This window comes from Danio aesculapii, chromosome 6, assembly GCF_903798145.1.
Source record: "Danio aesculapii chromosome 6, fDanAes4.1, whole genome shotgun sequence".
NCBI classification, from domain to species: domain Eukaryota; kingdom Metazoa; phylum Chordata; class Actinopteri; order Cypriniformes; family Danionidae; genus Danio; species Danio aesculapii.
The window spans coordinates 14,528,217-14,541,605 of record NC_079440.1 but is presented as its reverse complement, the minus strand read 5'-3'; the positions used below and the strand labels follow the sequence as shown (position 1 = coordinate 14,541,605).

General features: G+C 38.4%; 1 protein-coding gene across 3 annotated transcripts in view; it reads left to right on the top strand.

Moving 5' to 3' along the window:
• Positions 1-12,764, top strand: part of marchf7 (membrane-associated ring finger (C3HC4) 7) — a 33,626-nt gene extending 20,862 nt beyond the window's left edge. For 2 of the 3 annotated variants that reach the window (XM_056459610.1, XM_056459612.1), the window contains exons 6-10: positions 1-875; positions 3,178-3,347; positions 5,826-5,929; positions 8,090-8,191; positions 11,979-12,764. The exon at positions 1-875 is cut by the window's left edge and continues 218 nt beyond it. In XM_056459610.1, coding sequence (XP_056315585.1) covers positions 1-875; positions 3,178-3,347; positions 5,826-5,929; positions 8,090-8,191; positions 11,979-12,161 — 1,434 coding nt within the window. In that variant the 3' untranslated portion in view covers positions 12,162-12,764. Of the gene's footprint in view, positions 876-3,177; positions 3,348-5,825; positions 5,930-8,089; positions 8,192-8,328; positions 8,378-11,978 lie in introns of all 3 variants that reach the window. The other variant, XM_056459613.1, reaches the window with a different exon arrangement.
• The last annotated feature ends 625 nt before the right edge of the window (positions 12,765-13,389 follow it).

The following is a 13,389-nucleotide window of genomic DNA, read 5'->3' as shown; positions in this document are numbered from 1 at the left end:
TCTGTATCGGACACCTCCCACCATTCATCCTGGAGCTCCACCCCTTACACACCCCTAACTGCCTGTACCTCCAGCCCACCTTCCTCTATCCCTGCTCCTACTCCACTGCCTGCTCAGAATACCGGAGAATCAGATGGTAGAGGAACAACCAGGCGTCTCCTATCCCGTCTTTTCTCCCGACGTTCAAGTCAGGAGTCAAACTCCACTGCTAGCACTGCCTCCGATTCAAGGTCCTACGACTCAAGCCCAGATGAAGCCCCTCCCACTGAAGCTCCTCCTCCAATCAGTAGAGAGAATTTAGAAGCAGAGCTGAGGAACTCCGATCCAGCTCAGGCGTTTTCGTTCTTGCGCAGACGTGGACCATCTCTTGCACCCGTCCAGGAGAGCACTGACGTAGAGCCCGAACAGGAGTCCCTCAGACCTCCAGCGGGCCTGTCCTGGCTCAACTGGAACCGATGTACACCACTGTTCTCCCGTCGCAGGAGGGAAGGCCGTGATGAAAGTGCGCGCATGGACCCTCATCGTTCGCCCCAGTTCTCCTTGGGTGACCGAGACGGCCGTAAAACACCTGATCAGAGCACACATTGTGAAGATGAGGATGACGAGGATGATGATGAGGATGAGTCCTCTGAGGGCGCTGCAGCGGGACCCTCTTCTGGAGCCTCTGTACTCTCTGCATCACTGCTGCAGAATGGAGCCAGTTTGGCAGGACGGAGCCACGGCATGGGAAGGGGGATGAACAGCCCACTCTTCCGTTTGCCTGAGAATGTGTTGATTGGTGTCGGAGTAGAAGGGAGGAGTCAAGCTGATGAGCAGCCCAAAGACAAACCTGCCCCATCCAGAGACCCAGAGAGACTGCGAAAGATTCAGGAGAGGTTGGTTTTACTTGTGGAGAAAATAGTTGTCACGATACAGGAATTCAGAACCAATCGATACTAAAATTTTAAAAACGTCCATTTCCTGCTAACATTTATGCACATTCTTAAACAGCACGGATTAGCCATTGTGTTCACATGCTCAACAGAAATCACTGTGATTGGCCGTGAAAGTCATCAATTCACCAAACTAACCACTGTTTGCTGAGTGTAACTACAGATACAGGGGACACTGGAGCGTTTCAAAGTCACATCGATCTGCTTGTTTGTCTATAAGCTGACATACGAGTGATCCGCTGATGAATTGCATCTTTAAAACACTCCAGTGTCCCTGAATCTGTGGTTACACTTAGTAAACAGCGGTGAGTTTGGTGAACTGATGACCTTCACGGCCAATCACAATCATTTCTGTTGAGCATGTGAACCCAATGGAAAATCGTTGCTGTTTAAGAACATGCTCAGTAGTGCTCAAATGTCAGTGGGAAATGGATTTTTTATTTTTTTTTATTTATTTTTTTTTATTTCCGTATCAATTGGTATCGAATTCCAGTATCGTGTAACCCTAGTGGAGAAGGTGATCTGTAAAACATGATGGTAAAGTTGTGGTCACGTTAACAATATTTGGGCAGAAATTTGCTGGTTAATGTTAAAGGGTTTTAAGAATTTAATTTAGTAATTTTAAGCTGCATTTAGTAATTCAAGATGGTCAACGTTTCTTCGATATCAGTACTTTGTCAGAAATGCAATTTTTAAAGTTAGTTACTAATAAACAAAACACTAAAATTACGGTTTATTCTATTAGGGTCGAAGTACATTTCTTTTTTTTTTTTCTCAATTTACAGTTTGTAAGAGTTTTATTTGTTCTTTAATAATGATTTTTTTCTCCAATATTGATTTTAAAAAGTTTTGATTCAGCATTTATTTTTACTTTTTTGACTCATGTCCACGTGACCGCGGTGCTTGTCCATGCGGATCTGCATGAACAGAGGTGCGCAGTTGTACAAATCTACATTTGTTTACGGACCGTTAGGGCTACTTATCAGAATTATGGGAATTGTCGTCCCGTTTTTTAGTCTTATGCCTTACTCGGAATATAAAATACATAAAAATACATTTAGATTTTACTTTAATTAGTACTATTAGAATACGTTTGGCCAGCGGAGAAATTAAAATGATCGTGCCCAACTGAGTCTGGTTTCTCTCAAGGTTTTTTTTTCTTCACTTCCGCCATTGGTGAAGTTTTTTTTCCCCTCTCCGCTGTCGCCACTGGCTTGCATGGTTCGGGATCTGTAGAGCTGCGCATCGTTGGATTTGCCCTGCAATATTTGGACTCTCAGTAGTGATTATTAAACCACACTGAACTGAGCTCAACTGAACTGAACTTAAACATTACAAACTGAACTACACTGTTCCTATTTGAACTACACGGTTCCTATTTACTGTGACCTTTTATGTGAAGCTGCTTTGACACAATCTACATTGTATAAGCGCTATACAAATAAAGGTGAATTGAATTGAATTGAATGTGAAGAGACTTTAAACCAGCACAACAATCTAAAGACAATCACCTACTGCACCTTTAAATCATTGATGTTGTGTTGCCTAAAAATGAATAGAAACCTGTTTGGAAACATTTTCATGCAAAAAAGCTCTAAATGATTTAATCTTTAGCTTAAATTGGGAAGAAATGTCATTAGTGGTGTATATATATAATACAAAAAACTGCAGACGCTTAACTATAAACCATAAATATAGAGACACCAAGGATTTTCAAGTGCTTTCCTAAATTTGTCCATAACAGTCAAAGATTCACTAAAATATAGACTTTTTTGGTTTGATCTCTTTTGACCATGCAGAAATTTTAACAGATGATTCAAGGACTATCCCAATTTGTTCTTGCAAATCTCAGCTGGAAAACCTTATCTTGATGTGTAAATTAGAAGTTTCATCCAGTTTAAACTTACTTTGTACCTAAACCCACAATCACAACATCGTGTTGTTCCACAATTCATCATAATCCTGCAATTTTCTGATATGCGTCTGTGCTAAAGTGCACATTATTTTTTATTTATTTATTAACATAGTTATTAATAGGCGCTGTAACAAAGTTTCTAATCTTGTTCTTGGATGTCCACCTTCCAAATTAAGCCCTTGTGAAAATCTAGCATCTTGTGAAAATCTAGATTAGCTGCTTCACTTGTTTTTAAGTAAGGATGAATCTAAACTCCAGAATTTGGTACCCCTTGTTTGATTTCATTTGTGAATTTCCTGCTTTTAACCACACATTACTACTTGCTTTTAGCCTGCTGTTGGAGGAATCTGATGAGGAGGAGGGTGATCTGTGCCGAATCTGTCAGATGGGGGAGCAGTGGAGTTCCAACCCTCTGATTGAGCCCTGCAAGTGCACAGGCAGCCTGCAGTATGTGCACCAGGACTGCATTAAGAAATGGCTCCGCTCCAAAATCAGCTCTGGTATGGACTTTTTTTTTTTTTTTTTTTTTTTTTTTTTTTTTTCCCTAAGGCCAGAAATTAGGTTTTTATATAGCGTGCATTCATTTGTTTGATCTGCTGTGAGAAAGGAACCACTTTCAAGTTCAGCCTGACAAAGGGGATTTAGGGTTCATTTCCTGTGCAGTGCTAGACTCTGCTGGTGCATAACAGTGTGAATGCAGACTGATCAAATAAAAACGTTAAAGGAATATCTACTTTTTGGGGTGGGGGAAAGGCTGATTTTACATGTCCCTTGAGTTAAACAGCTTGAGTTCTCATTTTTTTTTTTTTTTTTTTTCCTCTTAGCTTAGCATAACTCATTGGATTGGATTAGACCCTTAGCATCTCACTCCATACAATTGTAAAAAGAATTTTATGTGGTGCTGGTACCTAGCTGTGGAATATCATTGTGCCTACTGCAACTATAATATGGCAGTCAAGTGTATTGATTTTTATGCCAGAATGAGAGTATTGTTCCTAGCCATGTTGGCTTAAAAAATGGTGTTATCATTTTCTGTTGGTCTTAGTATACAATGTAAATACAGTGTCAATCTATAAAAAGGACCATTATCAAAACTCTTTTGGTATTATATAACTCTATGACTTTTAACTTCTAACTCCTAGATGACTTAAAGGGCCATGAACCACCAAGTGTACGAGTCCAGCTCAAAAGGGTTTGCATGAAAAGGGGAGTTTCAGTTTGAGCATGCGCTGATTTTTACTGAGGCAAAACAAATAGACACAGGGGAGAAAGACAGTGACTACGTTTACATGGACCTCAGTCCTCGAATTATTTGCCACATTATTAATTTGTCGACTTTAACTGCAGTTTGGCACTTTCATTCAGGACCATTTCATGCTTTCCCCCAGTGACAAACGAGATATTGGATGCGAGGAACTGCTGGAAGAGTGTAGTTTTAATGGAATGTAATGGCAAAAAAACCCTCCACATTTCTTGGTTACTTGGATGCACTCGGTAGGTGCAAAGAAAAGTATTAGAAAGTGTGTGTATAGACTATCCTTTCACAAAATGCGGCAAAAATCCTCACGACAGTAATGGTTTGTTTACATGTGTTTACATTCGGAGAGCAGCGTTTACAGCAAATCTTTTAGTCCATAATATTGAAGTGATGTTAACTTGGTAACTAAATAATTTTGACTAAGGTATGTCTTTAAAAAAATGGAGTACAGCAGACGATACTAACTACCTTTGCCTCTGAATAAACATAAACAAAGAACACTGATCGATCTTACCAAATCTGTAGAGACAGGGCAATCAACACCAACTGGAACCGAGTCTTTTTTAAAAGGAGATGAGCGGCAAATCCAGATTTCACCATTTTCCTATGCGAAAAGCTCTCGGGTAAAAATGTTTCTTACATGTGTATTTCTGTCGCATGTTAGCAGACCACTGTAATCCACACGCGAGTCCAGCTGCGCTCTCATTGCGGGGAATTGAAAACAAAACCTTTGTTGCAGCACATTTATAAATGCAACACTGACGACCCATGTCTCCATACAATTCTTCTCCTTCCACTTGTTTTAATTACACTTCGCAAGACAACATGGCGTCTCTCTAAACACTGTAACAGGTAAAAACAGTCTTCAAAGCTATATCATGCGTATTAATGAAGTTGCACCTCATACACTATAGAAGGTGCTGATTGGTTCGAACCAAGTCCATCTCTTGAATTAATGATGTTAACTCAAAGACATCATGGTGTACCCGCTGGTACAGATATTCACACAAGGATCTAATCGCCATGACGTAGCTTCTTAGTTTCTTGTCAAATCGGAACAATGAATTTGCTCGCAATAATGCAAAAATTTTTCACTTTTTGGTGAAATGTGTCCTGATAGTGTTTTTGGCAACATGGGACACATATAATCAGAATCAGTTTTATTGCCAAATGTGCTTCACACACACAAGGAATTTGTTTTGGCTACAGAAGCTTCCAGTGTACATAAAGTGACAAGTGACAACACAAAAAGACTGTCAACATGTCAAAAAATGTGTTTTGGTGTTTCATGACCCACTTTTTTTTTTGGAAATAGGCTCATTTTAAAGGTTTTCCTTTTAAGATTGAAGGAGACTCATTTCTTTACTGTTTGCATATTTCAGACGTTTGAAGAGTGATGATCAATAACCTGTGGCAATATTATGGGATATTTTATGTATGATTACATAGTTTTGTACCATATAGTGTATAGAATACAATGATAGCGCTATTACTCTTGGTCCTGGGAAATGTACCAAAGTACAAGTAAACTGCAGTAAAAAGCTTTTATGAGGACTAATTTTGTGAAATAAGAGCTGAATGAGAATCCTGCATTTTTATTTTTTTATTTATTTATTTTTATTATTATTATTATTATTATTATTTTATTATTATTATTATTATTATTATTTTTTTTGCCCATTTAATTTCTACATCTCATCTCTACATCTTTTATTCCCAGGTTCTAACTTGGAGGCTATCACTACCTGTGAACTTTGTAAGGAAAAACTGCACCTAAACATTGAAAACTTTGACATCAATGAGCTCTACAGATCTCATGAAAGGGTAAGTGTATTAAAACAGGATGAAATCTAAACAGCCTTCTTGCAATTTGATTGTAAAGCCACAAGCATTCTTGCACATATTGCACATTCATTTCCTTTGCACACATTGTGAAGATGTTAAATCCTCAGTTTTATTTATTTTAATCGACACCCAACATCCTGTGTCAAACACTGCAACAAACCCAGATTATTTTTGTGTGTAATGTCAATGTTTCCAAATTTATTTATTAATAATTTTTTTTTTATTAATTATGGCTTGTTCACTACATTTCTTGTTTAATAAAAATAAATGATTTTCTGTTAGACCATTGTAGGAACAACAACTAGGGCTGCTTAATAATGGAAAAAAATGACATTGCTACATTTTGTTTTTCAATGATATACATTGCAATGTGTTTTTGTTTTAAATCATACAAGTTGTGTTCCAGCATTTTCAAAACGCTCAAAACCCCTTTTTATTTTGGAATAAAGGTGTTCCATTTCAGTATAGATGGGATAAAACGGAGACTTTAAAATGAAGGTGTGGCTTTCTAAAATCACGCTCTGATTGGTCTTTCGGACTTGGGGCTGGGCGATATTGCAAAAAAACATGTGACTATCATATTTCATATTAATAATTAAGAAAAAAAATTTATATTCCATTTAGGAATATTTGGATTTTTTTTTTTTATTTAACCACTTTATTTTATTTTACCAACATTACTAAGGCAAATAGTTTTAATAGTCAAGAACAAAAAATATTTAAACAATATCTGACCTCTTTATAATAAACATAATAAACATAAGCCTTAAAGAGAATCTTAAACTTGATCAATAAAATGTTACAAAGTGTGTGCAATGGTAAACTATCATAGCAAATGGAAGGTGTGAATAATAATGATACAGTAAACCTCAAACTCTATCAACAAAACTAATTATAATGATCAAATCTGAGCTTTCAAGTATAAAGGAACCAACCATCATTATTCAAATACATATTGCAACATTACAAATTGTGAAGTTGAATAACTATATTATACCTATGCTAAAAATCTATTAGATGTGGTGGTGGTGGTGGTGGTAGTGGCTGGGATGCACAAGAAAAGAAACCAAAAAGCCACTCTGGTGATATCCTTTTTTATTTACAATCTCCTCACTTTTGCTAGTCACTGCGCTCATTTTTGCGTGTTGTTATTCTGACCTAAAGTGACAATGATGCAACCCAAAAATCACACATGAAATTTCACCATTTTCAATGTGCTTTGAACTCGTGCACCCCTGCTGCCTTTCTGTAACTAGGCGACCATCAGCCGTTTTCTGAGAGGATGACAGATGGACAAACTATTGCTGCAGCTCTATTTCAAGTTTATGAAGCACTGCAGTGTTTGGGTGCGCTGTGTTTGTCTGAGATAATTGGGCTACCGTTACTGAAATGTGTATATTCCATACAAAGTGTTACGCAGATTGGTTAGTTCTACTTGCATGAATTGCGGTGCGCTCGCGCAATTCGGAAAAGTTTAGATGGTTTTTCAACTAGGTGTACCTGGAAAATGGGTTTTTAACGTGCGTGCCGCTTGCACACCATGTGCGTGTCGATAATAAACTTACACCCTAAGCTTATTGGCATTGCTTTGAAGGTGCGCCCTGAGCGGTCACATTTTAATAAAACCATAGCCTTCACTTTTTTATTTTATTTTATTTTTTTATCATTTTTGACAATAGTGTTATGTCAATAAACACAGATACTGATTTTATCGCCCAGCCCTATGTGGACCATTCCCTGATTCGTTAATCTCACCATTATGCAACCAATAGGTGGCAAGTACAAATGTCTGCAAAGTATGCGCATATCCAGTGAGTGCGAGTTTTTCATGCATCACATTCTTCATTCCAAAACGTGTTTTTAAAATTGAAGCGCACTATTCTAAACGCAATCTGAGATTCAGGGTTTTATAACTTTGAGGGAAAGCACATTCTAGAATTTATTTCTTTTGTGTACAGTGTTTGAGACTTTGCGAAACACCACCAACACCAACAACTTTTTTTTTTTTTTTTTTTTTTATTATTATTTTTTTTAACCAAAACATGTTCTTATTGTCTAGTGTTCATTTAAATATTTAAAGCAAGCAGTGTTTGTATTTAGTTGATTTTTATATTTGGTTATGCTTGTTTCATCCTTCAGTCGGAGTATGAGTTCATAAGCTGTGGTCTGTACCTGGTGGTGCTCCTGCACTTGTGTGAGCAGAGGTTTTCTGATGTCCTGGGCGCAGTCAATGATGCTGGGGTGAGCCTTCCACTGCTTCCCTTTATCACTTTGTTCATTCTCTTTCTGTTCAAGTACAGTGCATTAACTCCTGTGGTGCACCACTCAAGTGTAATGTTGTGACTTGGAAACCAAAACATTCTCCCCTCTCTCGCCAGTTTTTCAACTTGGCGAGAACTCTACACGAACACATGGACAATCTTGAAAGTATGTTATTAATTACTACTTTTTATTTTGGTACTGCCTCATAAATGTGAGTCTTGTCGGTTTGTTTGCATACATCTTTACATGAATGAGCATCTTTAAAACATCTGATATCAACAATTAAGTATGAACTCATCAGGCACTTTATTAGGTACAGCTGTCTAGTACCAGGTTGGACCCACCTTTGTCTTTAGAACTGCTATAAAGGGATGGTTCACCCAAATATTAACATTTAATCACCCTCAAGGGGTTTTAAACCTTTGACTTTCGTTTTCTGTTGATCAAAAACGAGTTTGTTGAGGAATCTTAGAAACTGGAAACCATTGACTTCCATAGTAGGAAAAACAATTGGAAGTTGATGGCTCCTGGTTTCAAAACATTTTTCATAATATACTGGTTTGGGCAGGGTTCTTATAAAGGTTTGTGAATCTGAAGGAATTATAAAGGCCCTGGAAAATATTGTATAATGAACAACGGTAGATGCAAGTCCTCAAAAGTACTCAATTATTTTGCAAGATTCTGGGAAAATTCTCTGTTCTATCAGATTTTATTTCTTTCATGTGGCCAATTTACAATGTTAGTCTTACAAAGAAACTTGAAATGTTTATTATGTTGACGTTATGTCTGAATTTGAATGTTTTGGAACTGGAAAGTCTTTTTAAAGGTCATTGAATTTGAAGTTATTCAAGGTGTGGGAACAAGTGAAGGGAGGGTAAATGACAGTTTTCAGTTTTGGGTGAACTATCCCTTTAACTGTTTGGCATAGATTCAAGAGGGTGCTGGAAACATTCCTTACAGATTTTAGTCCAATTTTACTTGATCCATGATTAGAATCTGTTCCCACCACATCCCAAAGGTGTTGAAGTGATCTGGTGCTTTTTGGAGGCCATTTGAATGTAGGTAACTTTGTGTAATGTTTAAGAAACCAGTCTGAGATGGTGTGCTATGCTGTTGGAAGTAGCCATCAAGACATGGGTACAGAGCAGTCATAAATGGATGGACTTGGTTGGCAACAATGACATCTACAGTTAAGTGTCAAATCTGCATTGGCCATCACTAAAGAGTGTTCTGACTTTTTATTCAGCAACAAATCTGAACACAAGTGTGACGTAGTGGTGTAGCAAGTAAACCATTCAAACCAAGAAGGAACACAAAGAGGCCGAATGTAATTTCACTACATTTCTCAAATAATTGCAAACGATGTTTATTATTTGATTACGGTCTCTTTGTATTCCTTCTTGGCTTGAATTTTTACTTGCCATGTCACTTCACTTCCTCGCACTCAAATTTGTTGCTGATTAACCAGTCAGAGCACTCTCTTGGGTCGACAGAGATTCTACATGCTCAATCAGGCCAACAAGCTCTGATGTTAACCCAACAAAAGGCGATGTGTGGAACACACCCAAACTAACTAGCCGGACCAACATAGCCCAACGGCCAACCGTCGGCTTCATGTGTCCTGGCCCTCAAGGCTGGTTTATACTTCTGCGTTGAGTGATTGGCGTGACCCACGGCGCCTGCCTTTCGCATAGTCGTGCATTTATTGTTCTGCGCTGTTGGTGTTGCTCTGCAATAACACTGCCGAAATGCTAGCTGGCAGTAGGTTTGAATGTTGAGTTGATTTTCTTCACGGGTATTTTGTGTTTTTTAAATACTACAAGTTGCTAAAACTTGCTCATTCAGAGGCGGGAACCGGTGGACGTGCAACAACATTAATCATAAGATAAACACAACACAAGGCAAAACTTTCCATCTGGAGCTCCTTCACGGGACTCGACACTTGTAAACACTCGTTTCAACCGGCTCGCGGCTCTCAGCACCGCCCACACTTGTCACCGGTACCAAGCTGACCAATCACAGAGCTTGCGCTATCTGTCATTGCGACGTGTAGTGACATTGAGGCAAGCGTCAGCCACGACGAGGACTATTCGATGGCATGAGGGCTGTACCGACGCATGCGTGTGCGCTTGATGCAGAAGTATAAATCAGCCTTAAGCCTAGTCTTTACTTCTGCGTCGAGTGATTGGCTTGACCCACGGTGCATGTAATGTGCGTAGCCATGCATTTTTACTTCAGCGCGCGGTTTGTGTTGCTCTGCAATAACTCTTCTGAAATGCAAGCTGGCAGTAGGTTTTTATGTTCCTCTGTACTTCGAGGGTGTTTTGTTTTTTTCTGAACGCTACCTTGATGTACAAGTGCCTCAAACTCACTCGTTCAGAGGCGGGAACCGGTGGACTTGCCACAACTTTAATCATAAGGTAAACACAAAACAACAGTTTCCATCTTGAGCTACTTCATGTAACTCGACACTTGTAAACACTTGCTCCATTGGGCTCGCGCAGCTCTCACCTTTGCCCACACTGGTCAGCGCTACCAATTCGGCCAGTCGCAGAGCTTGCGCTACGCCCCATTGCGATGTGTAGTCACATTTTTTTTTTTTTTTTTTTTGAGAGGTGTGCGTCAGCGTCGGCCACGGCCACAGCGAGGGCTATGCGACTGCGTAAAGGCTCCGCCGGAGTGTGTGCTTGATGCAGAAGTATAAATCAGCCTTTAATGCACATTTTTAACTTCCGCACACGATCTTGACCATGTCAACATATCTTAAAGGGATAGGTCATCCTAAAATTAAAATTGACCTTTTTTCACCCCCAATTGTTCCAAACCAGTTTGAATTTTGTTTTGTTGAACACAAAAGATATGTTGAGAAATATTGGAAACTGGAAACCATTGACTTCCATAATATTTATTTTTATTTTCCTACCCTGGATGTCAGTGGCAAAGGCTGATTTATACTTCTGCATCAATGCGTATGGTCTTGTGCAGCCTTTGCCTGGTCCCAAACCCCTTGCCATGGCTAATTCTGATACAGACCTCTAAAATAATGTAACCACACATCACGACGCGTAGCACAAGCTCAGTGATTGGTCAGCTTGGTAGTGGTGACGAATGTGGGCAGGGCTGAGAGCTGCGAGCCTGATGGACCAAATGTTTACAAGTGTCGAGTCTCATCTTTATCAAGTCTTACCTTATGATTAAAGTTGTTGAATGTCTGCCGGTTCCCTCCTCTGAATGAGCAAGTTTTAACTTGTACATTTGAGGTAGCATTCTGAAAAAAAAAAAAAAAACACCTGCAAAGAAACCCAACACAGAGAAACATAAGCACCCGCTACCAGCTAGTGTTGCTGAAGTGTTATTGCAGAGCAACACAAACGGCACACAGATGTATAAATGCACATTACGCGTAATCACTCACCGCAAAAGTATAAATCAGCCTTAGTTTTCAACATTCTTAAAAATATCTTCTTTCGGTGTCCAACAAAAAGATATTAGCAATATTAGGCAGTTAAATGGGTGTACCTAATAAAGTGGCCTCTTGAGTGTTCATATTGTAATTTACTTATGTTTTTGATGCTGCTATTAAATGTGTACTGCTGGCATTTGCATCTGCGTATTTATGCCTTTAAAATAATGAGTCATAATTGTCCGTCAAATGCACATGTAGGTGTTAAACATAAAATGTATACTGTTAAGTCTGAAACTAAAGGCTGCATCTGTCTGCTTTCCTGTCAGGTTTCTGAGGTTTTATTTTTTTTTAAACTCACAGGTTCATATGCAGAATCTGATGAAGATGAAGCGGAGGACAGCAGACCCTCCATTGACTTCTGTGACTTGGAGGATGATGATGAAGAAGAAGAAGAAGAAGAGGAGGGGGATGAGGTTTAATTGGGTGGCTGGGAGGAAGGAGATGTGGCTTGGCGGTCCATCTCTCAGGCTCCTCCCACTTTAGCCAGGATTTAGCCAGTGTGTGATTGGCAGCATAACCACTGTTCTCAGCCTATCGCAAGGCTTTCATAATATGCAGATAAATCTACACATTTCTGGGGGCTCTTTAGATCCCATTATTTTTTTTGTTTTTGTTTTTGCATCAGAATTTGGTGAGCACTCTAAAGCTTTTTCAGTTGAAGGAGGAAAAAAAATATCCGGTGAACTGTCGACCACCATGAGTGCTTTATTCATGCTTAGAATCTGGTTTGTGTAAAGAGAGGATCTTTTTGAAGATTCATACACTTACAGTGGTGCAGTTCAGAAATGTTCATCTGCTCCTTTTTATAGGGCTGCTTGAAAAGGAGATTACATTTGGTCATGATGTCTTGATGATTTTTTTAAAAAAAAAAATAAATAAATGTCCTGTTTTTTGTTTTTATGTGATCAATACACTTGTTTTTGTGGAGATTTGGTGAGTGAGAAAATGTGGTCACTTTTTTTCTTTCAAGACTTTCGTTACAGAGGACCTTTTCCACTGTCTGTTTGTATGTTGTACATTGACAATGTAATTTGCTTGAGTTATTACAATAAAATGGAGGTATATTGTTACCTCACAAAAATCCTCTCCCAGTCTTAAAGCTGATTCAAAAGATGATTGTTCACTTATTTCCACTAATATGATTTTTATTCCATGCTTCCAAAACATTAAAACTTGAAATACAATTTAACTGAAAAAAATCTAATAAAATGAAACTTATTTCAGCTAGCTGTAAAGGCAATATTTATCATTTCAATTTTAACCTTAACTAATATGAATGTTTAATAAATCAAACAAAATGACAAGTTTAAGTTTATAATTTATTTAAAAAATTATTTAAAATAAATAAAAACTACAATGGATATCGATGGCACATTTCCAAAGTGGTTTGGTACGCTTTTATGATTGTTTCCACTGTTAAAAGGTACCAAAAAGCGAACCGTACTGTAAGACTTTTTGGGTATCTTTGCAAAGGGTTCCTAGCACGACAAGAGAGTATCAAAAGGCGGAGCTAGAGACGCAGCTGAACGCTATTGGTTTACAGAGAAGTTTCACTAGTGCGTACACAACCCAGGAGATAGAAAACAAAGGAAGCTCCATTTTTAAATACACCGCTGAGACATCACATCGTAATAATATATTAATATAATCAGGGATGGCCAAAAATACATTGAAATGTTTTTTAAAACAAAATACCAAATACCTCAGTTTT